General features: G+C 38.8%; 2 protein-coding genes across 2 annotated transcripts in view; both read left to right on the top strand.

Annotated features, from left to right (window-relative positions):
• Positions 1 to 26415, top strand: part of LOC149797894 (arginine--tRNA ligase, cytoplasmic-like) — a 207604-nt gene that overhangs the window by 148028 nt on the left and 33161 nt on the right. The window contains exons 11-12 of the mRNA XM_089962930.1: positions 9522 to 9627; positions 12737 to 12909. Of these exons, the coding sequence (XP_089819056.1) occupies positions 9522 to 9627; positions 12737 to 12909 (279 nt within the window). The remainder of the gene's footprint in view (positions 1 to 9521; positions 9628 to 12736; positions 12910 to 26415) is intronic.
• Positions 13637 to 20214, top strand: LOC149797896 (uncharacterized). Its single transcript, XM_089960175.1, has 3 exons — positions 13637 to 14056; positions 14859 to 18159; positions 20206 to 20214. The coding sequence occupies exons 2-3, from the start codon at positions 15757 to 15759 to the stop codon at positions 20212 to 20214; spliced, it is 2412 nt and encodes an 803-aa protein (XP_089816301.1). The 5' UTR covers positions 13637 to 14056; positions 14859 to 15756.

The following is a 26415-nucleotide window of genomic DNA, read 5'->3' on the forward strand; positions in this document are numbered from 1 at the left end:
CTCTGCCAGGAACTTCGGTCAAATTGTAAAGATTGGTTTTGGAGAAGTTACAAATAGCAGTGATGTTAGCACTGGGCCATCATGCCACAGACATGTAGCATCATATCCCACCCATCATGATAATCCTGATACCAGACCAACCAGTCCTAACACTAACATCTTAATGCTGAGCACCAAGTGAGGCAGCTGCTAATACCATTTTTATAAGTCATTGGTCTGACTCAGCTGCAGTTCCAGTTAGTCCACCGGAGCTTTCAAAACTCTGATATCTGATTATTTTTTTTTACTGTTATGTATATCTCAAGAGAACCAAGGTTTTTAATAGATAAATTGCCTTCCATTATAAATCAGTGATATTGGAAAAATCTGTTATATGTAGACATCTCAAGAGAGTAAATATTTTAATAGGTGTATTGCCTTCTATTATAAATCACTTACATTTGAACAATCTGTTTAGTTATCTACATCAAGAGAGTGCAGATTTTCAATCAATAAATCAGTTTGCTTTTTGAAGAAACCGCTTTTCTTCTTGAGGAAATGAAAGGTGTGATCCAACTTATCTAGATGCAACAGATGTTTCGTTACAGATAACTAAGCAAAGCTTGCTCATGGAAAATACTATAACCTGGAAAAGCATCAAGCTATCTGCTTTTGCCAAGTTCAAGCATGCTTCATTCTTTTGTAACATCTTGATATCAGGAAGTCACAGTTTCTTTTAATTTTAAACCTGTTTATATTAGGTGTACAAAACAATCATGTGGATTTAAAAAAAAAAAATAAGTACTGAAAAAATAAGTACTGAACAACAGGCTTTCTTATTAAAAATGCATCTTCATTATCCTTATAATCAAATTAGTTTATTTTATGGAAACGATAGAGACCTGTATTTGCATTTATGAATACAGAAGTCTAAAGAGTCCAGAAATCTCAACACTAATGCATAACTCTTAAACCACTGTGTCCGATGGTCTTAAAAGGTGTTTTGTCAAATCCTGATGATAAACCTAAAATGCAGCTTTTTTGTAAAATTTTTGGAACACTAGTACAAGTTATGGTTATCATTATCATCATCATCATCATCATCATCATCATCATCATCATCATCATCATCAGATATGGATGTTGGCAATTGTTTGCTTGCACTAATTTAAGAAGCTTTTTGAACATTTTTTTAAAAAATACAGTATTCTCCATCAGGAATTAGGGTTGGGATATGGAACATGCTGACCATTCCCCAATATTTGCATTAATTTGGAAGCTCTTTGAAATCTTTTTTGAAAACATCATCAACTGCTCTCTCTGTATAAAGATCAGTGTATCTGTATTTTACACAAATATTTGGCATTTTAAAAGCATCTCGGATGTTGAATCAACTCTGTATAAAGATCAGTGTATCTGTATTTTACACAAATATTTGGCATTTTAAAAGCATCTTGGATGTTGAATCAACTCTGTGTAAAGATCAGTGTATCTGTATTTTACACAGATATTTGGCATTTTTAAAGCATCTCAGATGTTGAATCAACTCTGTATAAAGATCAGTATATCTGTATTTTCTGCAAATATTTGGCATTTTAAAAGCATCTCGGATGTTGAATCAACTCTGTATAAAGATCAGTGTATCTGTATTTTACACAAATATTTGGCATTTTAAAAGCATCTTGGATGTTGAATCAACTCTGTATAAAGATCAGTGTATCTGTATTTTACACAAATATTTGGCATTTTAAAAGCATCTTGGATGTTGAATCAACTCTGTATAAAGATCAGTGTATCTGTATTTTCTGCAAATATTTGGCATTTTAAAAGCATCTCGGATGTTGAATCAACTCTGTATAAAGATCAGTGTATCTGTATTTTCTGCAAATATTTGGCATTTTAAAAGCATCTCGGATGTTGAATCAACTCTGTATAAAGATCAGTGTATCTGTATTTTCTGCAAATATTTGGCATTTTAAAAGCATCTCGGATGTTGAATCAACTTAAAATTACTTCAAGTGATTCATCTAAGTGGATACTTAATAACATTCAGAATAGGATTGATTCTCAACGTCATAAACGTCAGCTTTTTCTGGAAGGAGACTACCACAGCTGGAGTTAGACTTCTTTCTGAATGATCCATGTGATAAACTCCTAAGTTCCATCAAATGTTGTTGTTGTTGCAGGGCTTAATGAATGCCATTTTTCAGCACAAGATAGGCTATACATGGCGGCCAGTATAAATGGTGGAGGAAGAACCGGGGAAAACCCTGGAAAGAACCACTGACCCATGAAAAGCCACTTGCAAGCTTTCTCACATAACCACGTTAGCCGATTCCAAGACTCAAACCCACACAGAGGTGAGATGGCAGTGATCTGTAACTTTGAGTGCTTTAGACCACTTGGCCACTTGGGGCCCCTACCATCAAATGTAGAAGCCTGGTAACAGCTTGAATTTAAATTTATTTTTGGCTTATACACAGTGTGAAATAGACACTTTTGAATTTTTGTTGATTCTTGTTGTGAAGATACACAAGAGAGACAAGTACACAAAACCTGCACTTGTGAAATAATCATGTTATACCTATGTATAGTACAGTTTTGTTGACAGTGACACCTAAATATAGTACAGTTCTCTTGAGAGTGATGCCTAAATAAATAGTATAATGGTCTTAATAGTGACACCTAAGTATAATACAGTTCTCATGACTGTGACACTTGAGTACAATACAGTTCTTTTATCAGTGACAGCAAAGTATAGTACAGTTCTCTGGACAGTGACACATAAGTATAGTACAGTTCTCTGAACAGTGACACCTGAGTATAGTGCAGTTCTCTTGACAGTGACACCTAAGTATAGTGCAGTTCTCTTGACAGTGACACCTATCATTGTGAAGTGGTTCAGAAAAAAGAATTTTTAAACATTAAAAAACCTAATTGGTTTATTTAAACATTTTAAAGATTTTATGTTTCATTATTGATTCTAAACACCACTTACACCGTACAACATGTGCTTCAGGTGTGTATGTGTGTGTTTGAGATTTTTATTGTAACTTGAATAATATTTTAGTCATGTCGCTACTATGTCTGCAGTGTGACAGTTTATAGTGATGTCTAGCACTGGGGCATCATGCTGCAGACATGTAGCATGATGCCCCACCCAGTCACATTATCCTGACAACAGGCCAACCCATCGTAACACAAACCTGCCAGATTGGTACCATTTGCATTTTAGTACCAACTTGACTCTAGCACTCACTTTGGCATCAAGCTGCAGACATGTAGCAGGATGTTGCCCAGTTACATTATCCTGACACTAGGCCGACCAGTCCTAACACTAACCTCTTAATGCTGAGAGCCTAGCGAGGTAGCTGTAGTACCATGCTTATGTCTTTGTTATGACTCGTCCGGGGTTCGAACCCGCAACCTCCTACATCCGAGGCAGACGCTCTAACCACTTGGCCACCAGAGCAATTTGCATATCTGGTCATTATTTTGTGGTTTTTGGCTCCACTGGTGATAGCCCAGAAGATTTTAAGGGATGGTCTTTCATCCATTGTCCATTTTCCATTTGTCTGTTGCACAAATTTCTTATCACTATTCCATCTAAACTGCTTGGAGGATTGGAACTTTACACACACATTGATTCCACAGTCTAGTTGTTCCTAAATGAAAATGGTGCACCATTCCCTTCCACAGGAACAACTAGCAGTCAGAAATTGTGCGCACGCCACTATAATTAAACTCAACAAAAAAAATGAAAATGGTGATGCATGGATACCCAGTATGGCCACCAAAGGAGCCATCTTGAAAATCTTGTTATTTTTCCTCCTGTATGGACAGTCTTGTCAGCATGGTGTATTTACTTTAAGACTTCTTGTGATGGCTACTTATAATGGCAATTATCCGATCTGAGACCCAGTATGGCCGCCACAGCAGCCATTTGAAAATCTTAAATGGAAAGTCATATTGACATGGGTTTTCACCATAATATGTCTTATAATATCTAGTTGGTCAAAAATGAAAATTATGCCAATTTGATATGGCCGCCATAGTGAAAGTCTTATCACTTTTCCTCCTGAGTGGATGGACATATCAACATAGAATTTTCACTGAAAGATTTCTAATAATGTCTACTTTGTTCTAAATGAGAATTATGTCAACTGACCCTTAAAAAAAGAAACTGATGTCTCCAGTAGACTTCTTATGATACCTTGTTAATCATAAGTCCAGTATGGCTCCCACAATGATCTGTCTTGAAAATCTTGCTGTCACAACTCTCCCTAAATGGACGGTCATGTTGACATGGGGTTTGCTCCAAAATACCTGTAATGATGTCTTTTGGATCCTAAATGAAAATTGTGCCAATCTGATATCCAATATATCTACCAAGTTGGTCTCAACACTCAGTAAAAAAAAAATATTTTTATTTTCTACTCACGGTAATTCTTTCATCAGTAGAGCATCAGTCCCTATCTTGTCAGTTTGTGTAGTAAACTGGTTTATTTCTGGAAATTAAGGTTGCTTGTGTTAATTTGCACAGCCAACCGGGGCTAGTTGATCCTTCTGGGAAATTCTTAGAACAGCAGATCGGTCCTTATCCAAGAATTTTCACAAATTCTTCTTCTTAGAGGATATAAATTCAAATAAGAATTTTTTACAAGCAGTTTCAAAATGAAATGACCATGTCAGATTTTAATGTTTTTGTTGTCTTTCTTTAAATGTGCTAATTTATGCATGCAAAACCAAATGCTTGGGAAAATTGATGTGCCCCAATCCAAGCATACTTTATATGTGATGGATGGGGGGAGGTTCTTTATCGGAGAATGCCAGAGGTTGACCATGTATAAACCCTCCTAGTGATAAATTCTGACCATATTATGATGAGTTAATACCAGCGAAAATGGTTAAAATATGACACATGGAGGTTTTAGATGACCAAGCAGCTGAGTGACTATGCTAATTTATACATGCTCAGCCTCCATCTTACTGCAATAATGCCAATTCAGAGATGCAGCTAAAATAAATAAATTCTTTTGTATGAGGGCCTCAAGGTAGATTAGTTCTTAGCTAATTGTGTTACCCTCTTTAAATAAAGTCATTATTATTATTATTATTATTATTTATTATTATTAATATTATTATTATTATTGTTATTATTATTATTATTATTATTCTTGGGCTTCATATAACCAATGATGAGTTAAATATGCCATTAAAATCTAAGCAACATTAAATTGAAAATAATATTAGCTTCATGGAAAGGTTTTGAAAACTTACCATGTACTGAATGAATAATTGGCTTATGTTCTCTGTTCTGTCTACATGTATTTAATCACTTTTGACATTTAGCATGGATTTCAGATGTTTTAATATCCACTTCAAGGTCCATATTCTGTTCAAGTGACATTAAGATTAATTTCCCTCCCCCCCCCCCAATTCATCATCAGTTTTTGTATTTTGTAGCCTTGGCTAAATAATTAAACTATGTCCAGCAACATTTTGTTTTTATTTTCGGGACTTTGCTTGCACTCATGCCATCCTGGCAACACTGGTACTGACCATTTAACTTGGAGCTAAGTTATGGGAGGGGACTTTCCATGGATCTGGATATTTCTTTTTTTCCCTGTGTTGAAGAACTGGACATTTTTTCCACAGGTTTTGGGTATGTGACATATTAATGGAAGTACCATCCTATACTGTTCAAAGTGTGACTCCATTGACAACATGTAAGGCTACATTTTTTGTTTTCTAACTCTTGCTATTGCATTTTTAGAAATGATTCACTTGATGGATTCCAAAACAAGCGGTTATAAGTTCTCTTTGAACATAATAGTCTTAGAATTAATCAAATTTCTTTGTGAAACTAATTTAGTTTACTTCTTTCTCCTCTTCTTTGAGTCTAATGTATTAAACATACATTTTTAGGGAACCTCCCAGGAAATAGTAATTTTTTACTGAATTTTTCAGCATAATTGGTTCAGAAGGGAAACTGTTATATTCATCAGGACTGGATCAATTAAAATTAACAGCAGTTTGTGATTTTGATGATGTTTCTTTCCTAGAGCTTTCATTTCTTTGGTGCACTTGGCCATAGATTGCCAAGGGATATCATCATGCATGCTGTGTTGTAAGCCTTGTAGAATTAACTGTAATGTATGTATGTATGTATGTATGTATGTATGTATTTATGTATGTATGTGTGTGTATGTATGCATGTGTATGTATGAATGCATTCATGTATGTATGAATGTATGTATTTATGTATGTATGTATCTGTGTGTCTATGTATGTATCTGTGTGTGTGTGTGTGTATGTATGTATGTATGTATCTGTGTATATATCTGCATGTATGTATGTATCTATGTATGTATGTATATATCTATGTATGTATGTATGTATGTTATGTATTTATGTATGCATGTGTGTGTATGTATGCAAATACTTATATATTTATGTATGTATTTATGTAAGTATGTACAGATGGATGGATTGACAGATGGATGATGCATGCATGCAGGGATCATCCTAATTTCCTGGTTTCCAAGAAGAGTACAAAAGATACAGTTAAACTGGATATATGACCAATTTAAAACATAGCATTTGTTTATTTTGCCTAAAGAACAATATTGAATGATACTTGACCCAGACAATGTTATTGCTAGCTCCTTTTTTTTTCAATTGGACCCTATTTTTCTTAATTTTGCATTGCTTTATTTAGGAAGGTGATCCACTGACCTATCACAAGGGCCCACTGGTTTTCTGAGCTAGGGATATTCCTGTATGTATCAAAGATCCTAAAATCACTGAATTTGCTGGACATATTCATGAAATATAAAAGGCCCATGTGTTAACTTGATGTGTTTGACATGCTAACTTGACGTGTTTGACATAAGGTACCCATAATGTGTATCCCATGCAGTTGTTACCCATTGTGTTCATATAGTCATTGAAATGCTCTATAGACACAAAGCAGAAAACAAAATGGTGAATGTTATCTCCAGGATAGTAAAAATATATCCATAATTTAACGTTTGCTCTCAGGACCAGTACACATACTAAAAAATTACATCAGTCCCTCATGGCATGGTTTTTTAAAAAAACTAGATTGTGTTGCATTGTGTGAGAATATCATACATTTAGAATAAACAGCAGCCATTAGTTAGTTAGTTTTGCCCATCAGAATAAACTGCAGCCATTAGTTAGTTAGTTTTGCCCATCAGAATAAACAGCAGCCATAGTTTTCCCTAATGTTCCTACTATTCCCAGCTATTTTGTCCAAAATGGTCCTTCTGTGCATCCAGATAATGGCCAAAGCAACACGAATTCAGATATGGTTTCTGTGATGTGGAATTAGGTGTTTACAAAAATGGGAGTAATCTATCTTAACAGACAGATACTATGCCTTTGTTCAAGTTCAGAAATGTAAAACAATTAAAAGTTTTATTTTTTCAATAGTCGACATAAATTTAATAAATTCATATTTTTTTCTCATTAAGTCATATCGCTACGATATCTGCAGTGTGACAGTTTATAGTGATGTCTAGCACTGGGGCATCATGCTGCAGACATGTAGCATGATGCCCCACCCAGTCACATTATCCTGACAACAGGCCAACCCATCGTAACACAAACCTGCCAGATTGGTACCATTTGCATTTTAGTACCAACTTGACACAGTTAACTCCAAATCCAGTGTTAATATAATGTCAGATCAGCACAATTTATTACTTAAGACTAACGAGAAGAATTCATTCTTATATCTTTTTGGCCAGTGGAGTGACAGTTCCTCTAGGGATTCTTGTGCTGTATACATTACAAAAATAACTAGATAATGTTGTTTGTTATATTTTCTTTATTTAGATATTGTAAAATAAAGCTAGGTAGATATGAAAAATCTATTTCTTTGTAAGGCAGGGGCAATTTCATGGCATTAATAATCTCTTTGAGATGGCTTAATCAACATAAAACATGGAATTGGCTTTGTTCTGTACTCTCTTGTCACATACATCTAACATGTTCTGTAAAACAAAAAAAATATATGCCATTAATAATTAAGGCTTGAAAGAACATTCCTGCTTAATTTGAGACAAACACAGCTTGAAAATAGAAAATCTTTTTTTTAATGACTGGGGACAGAAGTCTCTGCTTGGGGGCTTGACTGGATTGAGTTAGAATTGATTTTTAGTAAATCTTTTTAGAAGTAACGAATAATTAGTGGAGGCATGGCTGTGAAAAGGTTATAATCTCATTACAAGAAATTAAAAAGTATATGGATAAATTAAACATTTTGCAAATCATTGTTAGCAGGATTTCTGACCAATTACAGTTGCATCAGATAAATAGAAAAATCGCTGCATAATAAATAAAAAATTTAAGTAGATGGCTTTCACCTGGAGTGAGGAAAAAAAACTCTCACTTTTGGGATCAAAAGGTCAAAGTGAGGTCACAATGACTCAAAAAGATGAAAAATGTTTTCAGCACAATAACATCAATACTACATCACATACTTGGACAAAATTGTGAAGATGGCTTGAACATTGTTAAATAAGCCTGTTTATTTAGTGTCACAAGGTTAAAGTTGAAGATTGCTGACAGAAGAAAAATAGTTTCTACACAGTAACATTAGTATCATATTAAGAATGAAGAGGACAAAGGTCAAGGTAACTTTGAAAGAAGAAAAAATGTTTTGCATAATAACAAGTTCAAGATCAGGTACCTTGATCAAAGCTTCAGGAATGTATGCTTTTCAGATATAGACCAGTGCTGTTGACAGTACTAGTAGGCATACAAAAGCATTAAACATGGGACAGAGTATAATATTCTGTTCACAGCACTGTTTTGCAGCAAAGATACTCTGACAAGATACATTGTCAGTTAGTAGCAGTGTGAAGCAGCAATACCATTCTGTGTCTGGACTTTGTGTTCCTGTGCCTTCCAGTCAGGGCCAGCATTAGGCCAATTAGACCGATTTGGCCTATTCAGGCCCCGCATGTTAGCAATTTTTAAAAACATATTTATAGAGAGATAGTACTTTTAAAGTGATGGAAGAAACTTCTAAGTTCAGTAGACATAAAACCTGTTTAAAAGTTTATTTCCAAATGCCATGCTCAGGGGGCGGGGCAAAATGATTCAAATTGGGCCCTGCATTTGCAAAGGCTATTCCTGCCTCCAGTAAGTCACTTGGCTGCAATATTGCGTTAATTAACCTGGCTGTAAATGGGTTTCTGCAGTTGACTAATATCCTACCCAGGAGGGAGGAGTGATTTGTGTAGTATCATTTATTGTATGCCGTGGAAATGCGTGTAGTATCATTTATTGTATGCCATGGAAATGCATGTAGTATCATTTATTGTATGCCATGGAAATGCATGTAGTATCATTTATTGTATGGCATGGAAATGTGTGTAGTATCATTTATTGTATGCCATGGAAATGCAGTGAGTTCCTGCCGTAAGACCCAAAAAGGACATGTGTAATAGTTTGTTAATGGGGCAAAGTCTTAAAAAAAGAGACATCAGATCTGTGTTTTGTCTTTTCAGGAGGAAGTTTAAGACTCGATCAGGGGACACAGTGAGGTTGGTGGATCTTCTTGATGAAGGCATCACCAGAGCAGAACAGAAACTCAAGGAAAAGGAGAGAGATAAGGTAGGGAGGGGGGCAAGGGGGACAGAAATTGGCCTTAAATAACAGATTGATACATTAAAAAGACTATATCAGTTGCCATTTTTTTCACAAAATTGATTTGAAACAACCCTAAAAATTGTTGAACAGTTGTAATAGAATTCACCAGATATCATTAAAACTTCCCATCCCTAATTTTAATAGGCTTTTGAGTTTGTGATAAAGTCTCACATTAAATGGTTTGCTTTTGTGGAGTTTAACATCATTTTTCAGCACATGATAGGCTATACATGTTGACCAGTATATTTTGTGGAGATCAATCCAGGAAGACACTGGAAAGAACCACCAACCTACAGGAAGTTATTGGCAATCTCTCTTGCATACCCAAACTGGTTGAGCCAAGACTCAAACTCAGAGATACGATGTGTGAGTAATGTGTAAAGGCAAACACCACATTAATTGGCAACTGTTGCACATCAAAACTGAACAAAATCGTATGTACTTTAGCTATTACAGTGCCATTTGTCACCTGTGTCAATCGCACATACATGCAACTAATTGTTAACAGAGTAGAACCAGATCTTCTGGCACATAGTGTGCAATTAGATCATGAGTGTTTGATGTTCACAGTTGAACATGCATTACAAAAAGTAATTTTTATTTAATTAGGATCAAAGGAACATAGATAATTGATAAAGACCTCTTTGACATGTCAAATAGCAATACTTAACAACTCCTTAACACATTATATATAACCAAGAGAGTGCTGTACACATTACCTTTAACCAGATAGAGGCCATAACACATTACCTTTAACCAAATACAGGGCTATAACAACTACCTCTAACCAAATAGAGTAATATAACACATTACTGGTAATCAAATAGAAGGCTATAACACATTACCTCATACCAAACAAGGCTATGGCACATTATCTATTACCAAATAGAAGACTATAATACATTACCTGTAACCAAACAGAGGACTGTGATACATTACCTGTAACCAAACAGAGGGCTGTATTACATTAGATATGACCAAATAGAGGGCTATTTAACATTACCTATAACCCAGTAGAGGGCTGTAATGCATTACCTGTAACCAAATGTTTATAGTACATTACCTGTAACCAGAGGGCTACAGCACATTACCTATAATGAAATAGAAAGCTTTAACACAATAGCTATAACCAAACCAAGTGCTATAACACATTACACCTGTACCTATAACCAAATAGAGGGCTATAATATATAATTTATAACCAAATAGAGGGCTGTCACACAATACTTATAACCAAAGCGAGTGCAATAACACATTACATATAACCAAATAGTTATAAACTGATTCCTGGTGATATTTATTACATAATGTCATTTTGGCTTGGTTTGATTTTTTTTAAACACAGCAATACAAGTAGGTTTTCTGGTACTTTAGCAATTGGAGTAAAGTGCCTTACCTAAGGATGCACCATGTAGCCAGTCTTTAATGATCCAATGCTAGGATTTGAACCAGCATCCTTTTGGTTACCAGTCTGGTACACTGACTGCTGGGCCACAATGCCAACTGTCTCCATTAGTTTCCACATAGGCACGAGTCCCACAAATTGAATATAAATATAGGAAATATGTATTAATTTTGTTGTTATAATAACTAAGAAACTACTGGTTGGATTTTGCAGATATTTGAGAGTTATCTTTTATCTAGTTCTGTCACTTTTTGGTGCATTAGAAGAGGTTTCTGCAAATAAATTAGCATTTGCAGGGCTTAGATCAAAAGTTTTCAGAATGATCTGTCACATCTTTGAATTATGTGTCTACTTTCCCTGTTCTGAACACAAATCTTTTATCCCTGTCTGGGAAGTCATATTAGCTCAGTTGATGGAACTGATAATCTATGGGTTACAGGTTTTATACCTGGCCAGACCAGACCAAGTCAGCTGGCTCTGTGTGTCCAAAGGGAAAGGTATTTACCTCCCATTTTGTGCATGATACAGCCACTGTTGTTCCATTGTAAACCAAGAAAACATTTCTTTTTTCAGCTTTGTCAGATTTCTTATTTTGTCATGTCATGCATTAATTACATACTGACTGTCATAAGTGCTGATTTTTGGCTGTTAATGTAACAAGGCAAAGGGCTATGACAGTTGCTCAAATTCTCATTTAGTGTGACATGTCAAAGGACTTGCAGTTGGTTTTGTTGTCATTTAGTGTGACATGTCCTTGAGCCATGGCAGTTGACCATGTCATCATCTAGTGTGACATGTCAAAGGGCTATGGCATTTGCCCATATTGCCATTTATTGTGGCAAATCAAAGGGTTATTGAAGATACTCATATTACTATTAGTGTGACAAGTCTCAGGGCAATGGTAGCTGCACATATTGCCATTTATTCACTGCTCTGGTGGCCTAAGTGGTTGGAGCATCCATGTTGGACGTGGGAAATTACAGGTTTGAACCCCAGCCAAGCATTACCAAACATTTATAAATATGGTACTTGCATCTGCCTCACTTGTTGCTCAGCATTGAGGGTTAAATGTTAGGACTATTCCACCTCATGTCAGGATAATGTGACCGGTAGGACATGATATTACATGTCTGCAGCATGATGCCCCAGTGCTAAAAAATCGCTATAAACTGCCACACTGCAGACATCGTAGTTATTTGACTAAAATTGTTAAAGCTACTTTACAAATCCAAAAACACACACACATTGCCATGGTGTATGGCAAGTCAAAGACACCCCCCCACACACACACATATTGCCATTTAGTATGACGAGTCAAAAACCTACAGCAGTTCACATTGCTGTTTTGATTGACAAGCTATAGCATTTGTTTATATTGACATTTAGCATGACAAATGAAAGGGATTTTGAAGTTTCTCATTTTTTTCTTTGTAAAAACTGTTAAAGATTGCTAGTCCATTTCACTCAGCTGCAGATATTTTAAAGATTTTGAATTGGGAAGGATGTTTGTCATAAATAAAGACCCAGGTTGTTCAAAGAACAGAATCAACAATCCATTTCCTTACCTCATAGACATGGTGCAAAGTCTTCGAGTGTATAGGTACATTTCTTACCCACCTACAAATAGTTCACCTCAGTCATGAACATTCTTTTTCATTTTCATCATAGGAACTTACTCAAGCCGAGATGAAGGCAGCCATGGAAGCTGTAGCATATGGTTGTATCAAGTATGCAGACCTCTGCCATAATAGGAACCATGACTACATCTTCTCTTTTGACAAAATGCTGGACGATAGAGGGAACACTGCTGCCTACTTGTTGTATGCATACACACGTATCAGGTACAGAATTAGACACACTTGCACTAGACCAGAACTCCCAACTCTTACGATTTTGCTGTAAGTCTTATGAAAATTACCCTTAAAATACAGATTTCCAGCATAAAAGCAAAAACTGCGGAAAAATGATCATTGCCAAAAATTCTAGAAATTTTTTTCATCTGTGTTTGATTTGGATCCAGCTTTCATATTAGAAGTATTGAAATTAGTCAGAGAACCAGACTAACTTTACAGCAGCACATCAGACACTTTACACTACACCTATTTGTTCATGCGAAGCTTCTGCATGATCAAACTGTTGATCATAGAATTTTTTTTTCTAAATGGTGTCCAGCAAGCAATGCATGTTTAAGACGAAAGGGAAAATAAGCCACATGAAAAGTGTTAATAATCAACACAGGAAAAATAAAAATGAATATTCAGATTCTTATGAATAAAAGCTGGAAGGAACACAATTATGTTTGTTGGACGTCACATGCCAATTTGAGTATGACTCATGGCAGGAAATATGATTGCCATCATCATGTGAAATGGAAAAAGAGTTTCCAGGAATTATGTCAAGTTGAGAGATGGCAACAAGCCATTGAACTGCATAGGGTTTGGAACTAAAATTTGTGCACTTTACTAGTGGTAAATAAAGTTTATGCGTACTTTACAAACTTTTCATTTCAACATAATGTTTATCGTTGTGATGTTTTACCCCAACCCCTTGTATTATACATGTATTTATAAGTCTGTAAGTGGAGCCAGGTAAGCTTTGTTTTTCCAAGTGCCTAAGTTGGCTAATCCTCTTACGTAACCCAGTCTTTGTTTGAGCTCTTGAGTGGAAATCTGGCGGGAATCTTTGTACATGGGAACACGTGACGTAGACAACTTCAAAGAGCCGGAAGCCGACAATGGTAGGCTGGACAGTACATGGGGACACACAGACTGACATTTTTATGATTGACAGTTCGATCAAATGACCAGAGTCCGTCGCCATCCAATCGGGATGCGTTGTAGGTGGGACTTGATTCGAGAAGCTGGAATAAGACTTGTACAAGCCTGAAATTCGTCAGTTGGTGTTTTAAGAGTCGCAGTGACACACACTCCGTTAGCCATTCGTAAAAATTGGCGGAATTTAGGAAATTCATGAAATAGCTTCGATCAGGTAAGTTTGATGTTACGTTGATTCTGCTTGATACGACTGCTGTTAATTGAAGAGAATTTGTCGTATGTATACATTTTACTTGTATTGAAGTATGAATAGTTAATTATGACCTTAATATTTTGCATTTTTTTCATGACTTTAGCTAGTACTTTTGTTTACGATTGATTACGATGTTGATTCGTTGCATCATTATTCATAATGTTACTATGTACACCTTATTTTGTGAGGCGAAAATGTTCTCTTCTTTCGCTAGTAATATGTGTGCATATTATTTCGTGGATTATTACGTTTACGCCCTTTTGAAAGGACGATTTGTATTTGTGAAGAATTGTATTGCTCGTTAGCCGCTATAAGAATTAATATTGTAATTCTTTGCGTAGTTATATTTTGGTAGACAAGAAATTTGTTTACGTAATGATAGATTTTGCCATTGAGTAACGGATTGCCGTTTATCACCATTTGAATGTGAATACTGTGGATTTGGTACGCTTGTGTAGGAAATATATATAAATATATATAAATATATAGATAGTCATATTACTAATCGTAGTAATATTTTAGTACAATCATATTTGAAATATTTTGTATGTATATACTGATAGGGCTCAGTATGTAGATATTTGAATCCTTTGTGTGATTGTGTTATGGCGCCATTTTTGTAAGCGGCGGAAGTGTATGGGAATTTCGATGTGTGCGCATGCGCGACCCAAATGTCCCGCCTTAAACTGATGGTTCAGTTCAGTGACGTAGTGTGAGGGAAGATTTTTATAACCCTATGCTAATGCATTATACCTTTCAACAGGAAGCTTTCGGGGGACGAAAGAATTTCAGAGAATTTCGGGGGACGAGAGAAGTTCAGAGAATTTCGGGTGACGGTGAGAGATACCGAGTGAATTTCGGGTGACCTCAAGGAATATCGTCAAGGGTTCCGGATACTAGAAGAGGAACCGGAAGTCAAGATAACGGCAAGGAACAAGGATAATAGAAGAGGAAACGGAAGTGGAGATCACGAAAGGAGAGAAAGACAAGGGAACGAAGAGATTTAGATGAGTAGCACTCAAGAAGGGAAAAATCTCCTCACACTGTGAACTCAAATGATGATCAAAGGGATCATTGGGTGAAAGAGAGACATTGATTACTTTAAATTCTTTTAAATTTCATTTATTAAATTGTTATTGTTTAAATTTCATCTTTGTATTTCTTTTAATTTAACTGTCGGCATTGCTGACTGGGGGCTCGTAGCCATAAATATATTTAGTCAATAAATAATATAGTGTCCAGAATTAACCTTCTGAATAAGGACCAGGGGAACTTCTCATAATTCGTTAAAGTCTATAAGAAGAACCCCACCCCTAGACAACCGCTACACCCCCACAGTGGGCGCTTCGTCCGGGATATGAATTAGACATATATATTATTTTGGGACTTAAAGTTATTGGTAGAAGTATTAGTGAACAGTGTGAGATATTTTCCATTCTTTGTATCTGAAATTTTGTGATTTTCTCATCTTGTATTTTTATTGTCATATGTGCAGGCTTTGTAGATCTTCCATTCATAGCAGTACGTGTGAAGCAGATATCGAACAAATATCTTACCTGAACGAAACTAGTTGTTGTCGACAGGTAAGTATTTAAACTGGTATTACAAATATCTGTATACTGTTTGAATTTTGAGACAAGGTATCACTTTACATTAGTATAATGGCTACCGAACGACAAATGATAAAGGAATACCGCGCCATGGGGTCGGAAGATCTTGGATACGAGGGAGATCGCCTGGCAACCTTTATAGAAGAAAGGATCAAGGAATGGAAGGCCGAAAAAGCAGCGGAAAGAGAAGCCCAGAGAGAACTAGCCAAGATAGCAGCGGACCAAGAGTTAGCCAAGATCGCAGCGGATCAAGCCAAGATAGCCGCGGACCGAGAAGCAGCGGACCGAGACGCCCAGAAAGAGCTGGAGCTAGCCAGACTCGCTCACACTCTGGAGATGGAAAAGGTCAGAGTTGAAGGTAGGACCAACGGACGGGACGACGCCAGTACAAGCTCTGGAACAACCGGCCGACCTTTCATCGACCACCGGATAGTCCAGATCAACATGTCACGCTTCAATGATAGGGAGGAGGCTATTGACGATTTTCTCGTCCAGTTTGAGAAACTCGCACGCGCTCATCAGGTCCCTGAACAGCACTGGGCCATTAATGTCTCAGCCTTTTTGCAAGGTGCAGCTCGGGAAGTCTACCACGGCTTAACTGCAGAAGAGGCTGATGACTACACTGCCCTCAAGAAGGCGCTTCTCTGCCATTATCGGCTGACCGCCGAGACTTACCGGAAACTTTTCCGGGACTCGGTGAAAAAGGTAACAGAGACCCACTCTCAATTCCACAACCGTGTTCGAGGTTTATTTGAGAAGTGGATGAAAATGGCCGAAGTCGAACGCACGTACGAAGGGCTACGCGAGGTAATACTCAAGGAACATGTCCTGGGTACTTACCGTCGCGAGTTGACAGTTTTCTTAGCAGAAAGAGAACACCGGACGCTCGAAGAGATCGCTAACATGGCGGAGCGATACGAGCAGGCGCACTCGAAGAGTGGAGGTTCCGGGGTTGCTGACCGACCCCGACCCTCTGAGTCGCGTCGTATGGGGGAGGTTGAGCCGGCTGTCCGTAACCGTCAGGGCGACGGGAAGGTCGGAGGGGCACCTACAGGTAGGGCTGCCGCCTATCGACCTGGACAGGCCTCACCCACGAAACCAGGACTTGCAAGTCGGCGAGGGCCGCCGACATGTTTTAATTGCAAGCGCCTGGGGCATTTTGCCAGGGACTGTCCCAAGGGCAGGCAGACCCAGGTGAATGTCGTAGCTAAGAAGGAATGTGTGCCGGAAGCGAGTCGCAACCCAGCCAACCTTGCGGCCGCAACTGTCAATGGTGAAGGCGCCACCATCTTGTATGACACTGGGTGCAGCGTCCCCGCGCTTGTCGACAAGAAATATGTCAAGCCGGAGGACTATACAGGGGAGGTAATAGAAGTTCAGTACGCGAACTGCGCGCGTGACTCATTACCAGTAGCTGTCATTGACCTCGATTCACCATACGTGAAGGGGAAAATTGAAGCTGCTTGCTTGGAGGGGCTATCACATGACGTCATATTGGGTTGCCGTTATGTGTTACCCCAGCCGAACCCCGAAACCTGCACACCTATGCCAGTGAGTGCTGTTGAAACCAGGGCCATGAGTCGACAGCCGAAACAAAAGCCAATCCAAGTTACATCGACACCGGTTAGTAATGTTATTCCAGCGGAGTTAAGGAAGCTGCAACAGGAGGACGCAACTCTGGCGCAGTTGCACAAACACGCAGAAGCGGGAACAGAAAGGGAAACTCCGAACGGCGCGGTGAAGTTTGTCTACAAGAAGGGAATCTTGTATCGCCACGCCAGGAAACACAACGAACACTTCAAGCAAGTCGTCGTGCCAAAGGAAAAGCGTTGCGAAGTACTGAAACTTGCACACGAGAGTCTCATGGGTGGACACATGGGAATTGCTAAGACGCGTGACCGTCTTGTAAAAGAGTTTTACTGGCCAGGGGTCCAGGGAGACGTAAAACGGTTCTGTCTCTCCTGTGACAAATGCCAGAGAATGGCACCGAAAACGGATCAGCGACCCATCCCTTTGGGGAGTACGCCCCTTATCGATGAACCATTTAGACGTGTTGCCATGGATTTAATCGGACCGATAAAACCCGCGTCTGCGCACGGAAATCGATATATTTTAACGGTTGTCGATTATGCTACACGCTATCCGGAGGCCGTTGCGTTGCGTAACATTGACACGGAAACCGTCGCGGAAGCTCTGTTTGCGATCTGGTCAAGAGTCGGAGTGCCCGACGAGATCTTGACCGATCAAGGAACACAATTTATGAGTCGTGTGATGGCGGAGGTGAATCGTCTCATGTCGATTAAACACCTCACGACTACACCGTATCACCCCCAATGTAACGGATTGGTCGAACGGTTTAATGGGACCTTGAAAAACACGCTCAAGAAATTGTGCGAAGGCCGCCCCAAGGATTGGGACCGGTATATTCCGGCCATGCTTTTTGCATACCGGGAAGTACCGCAAGCGAGTTTGGGGTTCTCTCCCTTTGAACTCTTGTACGGGAGAACCGTACGCGGCCCAATCGCCGTACTGAGACAGCTGTGGACAGACGACCACGCTGTAGAGGAAGTACGCACTACCTACCAGTACGTCGCGGACTTGCGCAACAAACTGGAAGAGGTTTGTTCTCTCGCGCAAGAAAATCTCAAACGAGCTAAGGCGCAACAGGCGAAAAATTACAATAAGCGCGCAAAACCACGTCAGTTTGAGGTAGGGGACAAAGTGTTGTTGTTGTTGCCCCAGGAACACAACAAGTTGCAAGTTTCCTGGAGGGGTCCATACGTCGTCACCAAGAAGGTCGGAGGTCAAACCTACCGGATACAGCTACCGACGAAAGAGAAATTGTACCATGCCAATTTGCTCAAGAGGTACCGGGAAAGGGAGACCGCCAGCGATTTTGTTGTCGCAGCGATAGTCACCGAGGATATCGAAGGCGATACGGAAGGTGCTAACACTGTCCCGAGCTGTCCATTAACGAGGGCCGAGACTCCGTCGGACGTGGAGTGTGACCCCATGTTAACTGAAGGGCAGCGGAACGAGATAGAGACCTTGCTGGCCGGATATTCCGACGTGCTAACAGAAAAACCCGGGAGGACGACGCTTGTCGAGTTCGGGTTAAAGATGGTGGACGACCGACCAGTTCAGCGTAAACCCTACCCCTTGCCCCACGCGAAACGACAAGTTGTAAGGGAAGAAATCGAGCAGATGATTGCTCTGGGAGTAATCGAACCTGCCGACTCTCCGTACAGCTCACCAGTAGTCTTAGTGCAGAAGAAGGACGGCACCCATCGGTTCTGCGTCGACTACCGGAAGCTGAATCAGGTGACAGAATTTCAAGTTGAAATGCTACCTGACCCCGAACATATCTTCGCTTCGGTCTCGAAAGCGAAATATTTTTCCAAACTGGATTTGTCCAAGGGGTATTGGCAAATTCCGGTAAGGAAAGAAGACCGACCGAAGCTTGCTTTTGCTACTCCCGACGGGACATACCAATGGTTGGTGATGCCGTTCGGGGTACAAAACGCGCCCAGCGTCTTTACCAGAATGATGCGGAAGTTGTTGGAGCCCTTGCGCGATAGGGGTGTCCACAACTTCATGGATGACCTCTTGTTAGCTACAGAGACATGGGGTGAACACCTCGCTCTGTTAGCTGACGTTTTGGAGCGGCTACGTCAGGAGGGCTTGACAGCCCGCCCTTCCAAATGTCACCTTGGTTTCAGGACATTAGACTATTTAGGACATACCCTGAGCCAAGGCACGCTGTCTCCAGAGAAGTCGAAGGTGGAGCAGTTGAGAAACGCCGCACGCCCCACCACGAAAACGGAAGTGAGGTCATTCCTGGGACTGGCCGGATATTACCGGAGGTATGTCGCTAATTTCAGCGCGATTGCGGGCCCGTTGTCTGACCTAACCAAGAAACGGACCCCGAGTAAGTTCGTTTGGACAGATGCGTGTGAGCACGCATTCCAAACGCTAAAGGATAGACTTACATCCGACGCAGTTGTTCGTCTACCGGACTTGGATAAAGAATTCGTTCTGCGCACCGATGCATGCGACACGGGACTGGGAGCAGTACTGCTCCAGGAGCATGACAAGACGCTTTTTCCTGTCGCATACGGCAGCCGGAAGTTGTCTGCTGCCGAGAAGAATTACTCAGTATCGGAGAGGGAATGTCTCGGAATCGTGTTCGGCATATCACGGTTCGAGCGATACCTATATGGACGTAAGTTCATATTGGAGACCGACCACCAACCACTCGCCTATCTGGCGCAGGCAAAGTTGTCCAATGGTCGATTGATGCGATGGTCGCTGTTTTTACAGCAGTACCAGATGCAGATCAGATACGTGAAAGGATCTGAAAACGTAGGCGCAGATTTCATGAGTAGAAGCGCCGAAATGATATAGATCATTTGTTATATTTTCGTGTTCATACTCAGTTTAGCATTTAGTTCATTTTGCTGATTTTGTTCTTTATATCGTGTAACACTTTTGCTTTTTTAGTTTGAGTGAATAAAATCCTGATTTTATTCTCAAGCGTGGGGGGATGTGATGTTTTACCCCAACCCCTTGTATTATACATGTATTTATAAGTCTGTAAGTGGAGCCAGGTAAGCTTTGTTTTTCCAAGTGCCTAAGTTGGCTAATCCTCTTACGTAACCCAGTCTTTGTTTGAGCTCTTGAGTGGAAATCTGGCGGGAATCTTTGTACATGGGAACACGTGACGTAGACAACTTCAAAGAGCCGGAAGCCGACAATGGTAGGCTGGACAGTACATGGGGACACACAGACTGACATTTTTATGATTGACAGTTCGATCAAATGACCAGAGTCCGTCGCCATCCAATCGGGATGCGTTGTAGGTGGGACTTGATTCGAGAAGCTGGAATAAGACTTGTACAAGCCTGAAATTCGTCAGTTGGTGTTTTAAGAGTCGCAGTGACACACACTCCGTTAGCCATTCGTAAAAATTGGCGGAATTTAGGAAATTCATGAAATAGCTTCGATCAGGTAAGTTTGATGTTACGTTGATTCTGCTTGATACGACTGCTGTTAATTGAAGAGAATTTGTCGTATGTATACATTTTACTTGTATTGAAGTATGAATAGTTAATTATGACCTTAATATTTTGCATTTTTTTCATGACTTTAGCTAGTACTTTTGTTTACGATTGATTACGATGTTGATTCGTTGCATCATTATTCATAATGTTACTATGTACACCTTATTTTGTGAGGCGAAAATGTTCTCTTCTTTCGCTAGTAATATGTGTGCATATTATTTCGTGGATTATTACGTTTACGCCCTTTTGAAAGGACGATTTGTATTTGTGAAGAATTGTATTGCTCGTTAGCCGCTATAAGAATTAATATTGTAATTCTTTGCGTAGTTATATTTTGGTAGACAAGAAATTTGTTTACGTAATGATAGATTTTGCCATTGAGTAACGGATTGCCGTTTATCACCATTTGAATGTGAATACTGTGGATTTGGTACGCTTGTGTAGGAAATATATATAAATATATATAAATATATAGATAGTCATATTACTAATCGTAGTAATATTTTAGTACAATCATATTTGAAATATTTTGTATGTATATACTGATAGGGCTCAGTATGTAGATATTTGAATCCTTTGTGTGATTGTGTTATGGCGCCATTTTTGTAAGCGGCGGAAGTGTATGGGAATTTCGATGTGTGCGCATGCGCGACCCAAATGTCCCGCCTTAAACTGATGGTTCAGTTCAGTGACGTAGTGTGAGGGAAGATTTTTATAACCCTATGCTAATGCATTATACCTTTCAACAGGAAGCTTTCGGGGGACGAAAGAATTTCAGAGAATTTCGGGGGACGAGAGAAGTTCAGAGAATTTCGGGTGACGGTGAGAGATACCGAGTGAATTTCGGGTGACCTCAAGGAATATCGTCAAGGGTTCCGGATACTAGAAGAGGAACCGGAAGTCAAGATAACGGCAAGGAACAAGGATAATAGAAGAGGAAACGGAAGTGGAGATCACGAAAGGAGAGAAAGACAAGGGAACGAAGAGATTTAGATGAGTAGCACTCAAGAAGGGAAAAATCTCCTCACACTGTGAACTCAAATGATGATCAAAGGGATCATTGGGTGAAAGAGAGACATTGATTACTTTAAATTCTTTTAAATTTCATTTATTAAATTGTTATTGTTTAAATTTCATCTTTGTATTTCTTTTAATTTAACTGTCGGCATTGCTGACTGGGGGCTCGTAGCCATAAATATATTTAGTCAATAAATAATATAGTGTCCAGAATTAACCTTCTGAATAAGGACCAGGGGAACTTCTCATAATTCGTTAAAGTCTATAAGAAGAACCCCACCCCTAGACAACCGCTACACCCCCACAATCGTTGCTGCACATTCCGAATACTGAACTTTTAATTATGTTTTCCAGTTTTACAATAGCAGTTTATGATACCTTTTTTGTACCTTACTGAAAACTAGTCAAACTTATGGAAGAAAATCAACTGCCTTACTGAGGCGGACACGTCAGGGTTGGCAGATCTGCTAAACCTGCAGTTTTTCCTCATTTCAATTAATTATTTCTGTTTTTAGTTGAGTGCACGACAGCTGATAAATGATAGTGCATTTGTGACAAGACTGCATAGTTTTTTATGTTTAAATTCAGGTAAACTTAAATAAGTCACCTGTTTGGCTGATGTTTTTTATTAATATACTACTGATCAGCGACGAGTGGTCTAAAGCGCTCTCCATTACGGATCACTGCCATCTCACCTCTGTCTGCGTAGGTTCGAGTCTCGGATTCGGCCAATGTGGGTATGTGAGAAAGCTTGCCAGTAGCTTCTCGAGGGTCAGTGGTTCTTTCCTTGGATTTCTCGGGTTCTTCCTCCACCATTAATACTGGCCGCCATGTATAGCCTATCGTGTGCTGAAAAATGGCGTTAAACCCTACAACAACAACAACTGATCAGCGAGCAGAAGTTTGGCAAACAAACTGCTTATCACCACTGAACATCTCAGATTAATTATTGACTGCTCAGGTAGCCTAGTGGTTAGAGCGTCCGCCTCAGATGCAGGAGGTCATGGGTTCAATCCCCGGCCAGGTCATACCAAAGACTTACAAAAAGGGTGCTAACAGCTGCTCGCTTGGCGCTCAGCATTAAGAGATTAGTGTTAGGACTGGTCAACCTGGTGTCAGGATAATGTGACTGGGTGGGACATCATGCTACATGTCTGCAGCATTGATGCCCCAGTGATAGACATCACTATAAACTGCCACACTGCAGACATCGTAGCGATATGACTGAAAAATTGTTAAAGCTACGTTAAAAATCCAAGTCACACACCACACAAATTAATTATTGTAACCATTACATATGTGAACCTTCCAAGTGTGGTGACATATTTTCAAGTGTCAGACATGCCACCAATCCATCACATCAATGTTTTAAATACCAAAAATCTCATATTTTTTGGAAGAAATTAAAAGATTCAGTATAGTATACATTATTTGTGTCCAAACTGGTGCTTAGAAATTAAAAGATACAGTATAAAATGTTTGGGTTCAACAGTATACATTATTTGTGTCCAAACTGGTGCTTAGAATAATTGGACAAACCTTTGACTTGCTGCATATATAGTTCAAAGTTCCTTAGTGATCTGGCTATACTGACATTTTGTCCACACACTTAATGCCTTAAAACTTAACAGATGTAGATGATAGAACAATTATGACGTGAGTGATGAGTAGATGAGTAGCTATATACGGGGTAAAATGAAGCAAATTTCTATGTAAATTGATTGATGTTGCTTTTAGCTGCTGTGTCTTGCATCAGCTTTGTATATTGTTGTTGGGACAGTTGATGTGTTTAATTCTTTCCAGTTTTTTTAATGTTGTATATAGTCATATTGATTAGAATCCACATTTCAGGAAAGTGGCTGCTTCTGTGACCACTCCAGAGGCCTAGGTGGTTGGAGTGTCTGTCTCAGATGTGGGAGGTCATGGGTTCAAACCTGGGCAAAGTCTTACCAGAGACTTTTAAAAATGGTTCTAGCATCTGCATTGCTTGGTGCTCAGCATTAAGAGGTTAGCGCTAGGACTGGTTGGCCTGGTGTCAGGATAATGTGACTGGGTGGGACATCATGCTACATGTATGCAGCATTATGCCTCAGCGCTAGATATCTCTATAAAGTGCCACACTGCAGACATCATAGTGATATGACTAAAAAGTTGTTAAAGCTACATTAATATTCCCAATTACACAGACATGCATGCACACACACACACACACACACACACTATTCTGCTGTCTACAAGATATAAGCAGAATCTTGACAGTACATTCAGCTCAAACCGCCCTATGGACATAAATTATTTCATCTCACGTGTCTAGCTCTGGCCTATATAGTAGAGAAAAAAACAGTATGTGGGATTATTTAAGTTAATTAAAGGTCTGTTTGCAGTACTTAGCATACACTTATGTTGAAATATTAGAGACAAGATAGTAGACTAATTGACTAATTAGCAAAAAATAAGTTGTATGTAGTTTTCAATGAAATAGATATTTTATACTTGAACATTGACAATCTTTACCAGCCCTCTGTACCTGAAGTGCATTTGTTTTACATTTATATTTTGCTGCAGAAGTTGAAAGGATTGAGTCTGATCAGAGATGTAGTAATCATTTATATGTTAACAAAGCTACTTCCAAGCAAATTATTATCAACAAATTAATTTGGAATTTGTTTGGATTTTATGATCCATTTCATGGAATTATAACCACTGATGAAAGTCACCTAATAGGTGTAAAAGCTTCCTAATTTCAGATTTATCATTTGGACCTATCACAAAAAGAAATTAAGGGCATGAATTTCACATATATCAGAGTACTTCTTCATGGATAATAAACTCTCTTAAGCTTTGATCTGTGAGGAAGAATGAACACCAACATTTTGATAGAGATGATATCATCCTGATTCCAAGGTTTACAGTCGGTGGTAAAGAAGATCATAAGCTAGGGCTCTACTTTTCAGTGCAAACCAAAGGTTTCAACAATACTAAAACTAAAATGATGCCTTTGCTTATGACAGACAATGCCATATGTCTGTATATGTCTCTGCCCAAAGACACCAAAAAGTTGATTATGACCAATTGAAAACAGCATTGTACAATGCTATCGATCTAATGAAATGCAGAGAACAGCAGCTCTCTTCCAAACTGCACAATGTTCATTGAAGATTACATAGCCTCATTTACCATGGAAGGAACTTGATCTGGGTTTATCATCAATGGCCTATGGCCTACCATACACCAGTTTGTGTTACAGCAGTGTCCCAAAACTTTAGAATGCCTGATCCAAAGTCCAAAGCTAGCTTAAACCACAGCAAACTGATACCCTCCAGTAACAAGAATTGACAGTGTCAGCAATAGGTAGAATTAAAGAAAAACTTGATGGTTTAAGTGTGCAAAAGAGTGTCACCCAGTTAAGGGTTCCTATTAACAACAATAACTTGCCACCCTCAAAGGTGTGAATCACCATGCCACCATATAGATCAGTTGAATCAATGCAGCTATTTTGGGAGATCACCACCTCACCAAAAATAAAAATACCCAGCTCATTGAAAGTGTGGAAAACCATGCCATTGTGGACGAGTTTGACGTCAGGAAGTATCCATCCCTTTTTCACATAAAGCAGAACTCAAAGAAACAGCAAATACCAAAATGGCCACAACATCCGACATGCAAAAGAATATTATTGTGGTCAAAATCAACAATAAAAGAGCTGATGTCCTTGTGGATAGAGGTAAGAGTAATTGTTCTTGCACAATCAGAATGCAGTTTGTCTGTGACCATTAACACAATCTTAAATATGACTATTAAACTGTGTTATTCCACTGGTTGACCATCCATCTATGACAAGTGTTATTGGAGCAAGAATAGTTGACAAGATTTCAGCATAAAAAGCTGTTATAAGATTTTTTAATCCAACAAATAAAGATATTCACAGGATTCCCACATGGTTCACGATTTCAGCAAAAGATCTAAAATTCGAAAATTCTTTCCAGGTCTTGAAAATGTCTGGAAAAATTAAAATATGACACAAATGTCTTGAAAAAGTCTTACATTTTCATTCTTGAAAATGTCTGGAAAAATTAAAATATGACACAAATGTCTTGAAAAAGTCTTACATTTTCATTCTTGAAAATGTCTGGAAAAATTAAAATACGACGCAAATGTCTTGAAAAAGTCTTACATTTTCATTGTTGAAAATGTCTGGAAAAATTAAAATACGACACAAATGTCTTGAAAAAGTCTTACATTTTCATTCTTGAAAAAGTCTTACATTTTCATTCTTGTAACCATCTTTGTGAGGAACCAGTAGCATGACTGCTCTTTTGTTTTTGGGAGAAGATTTAGTATACAGAGTTTTTCAGGCGGTCTGGAATTTTTACTTTTTGATCTGGAAAAAGTATGGAAAAGGTATGGAATCATTTTTAAATACATGGCAGGAACCCTGCATTCAGATATGACCTGGAAAAGCAATAGCTTCTGTGTATCCAATCAATGATGCAGACATTTATGGCATAGAACGTAAATGAACAATAGAGGTTCAACTGTTAACATAGATGACCATTACATCAAAATTTCTAAAGAACAGGGATTTCGCTTTAGCAGAAACGGACATAATAGAGTAAGATAAGACCAATTTCTC

The sequence above is a fragment of the Sinohyriopsis cumingii genome, chromosome 6 (assembly GCF_028554795.1).
Source record: "Sinohyriopsis cumingii isolate HCF-2022 chromosome 6, ASM2855479v2, whole genome shotgun sequence".
NCBI classification, from domain to species: Eukaryota; Metazoa; Mollusca; class Bivalvia; order Unionida; family Unionidae; genus Sinohyriopsis; species Sinohyriopsis cumingii.

Excerpts from the sequence above, each read along its gene's own strand:
- LOC149797896 (XM_089960175.1), top strand. The coding sequence starts at position 15,757 with ATGGCTACCGAACGACAAATGATAAAGGAATACCGCGCCATGGGGTCG.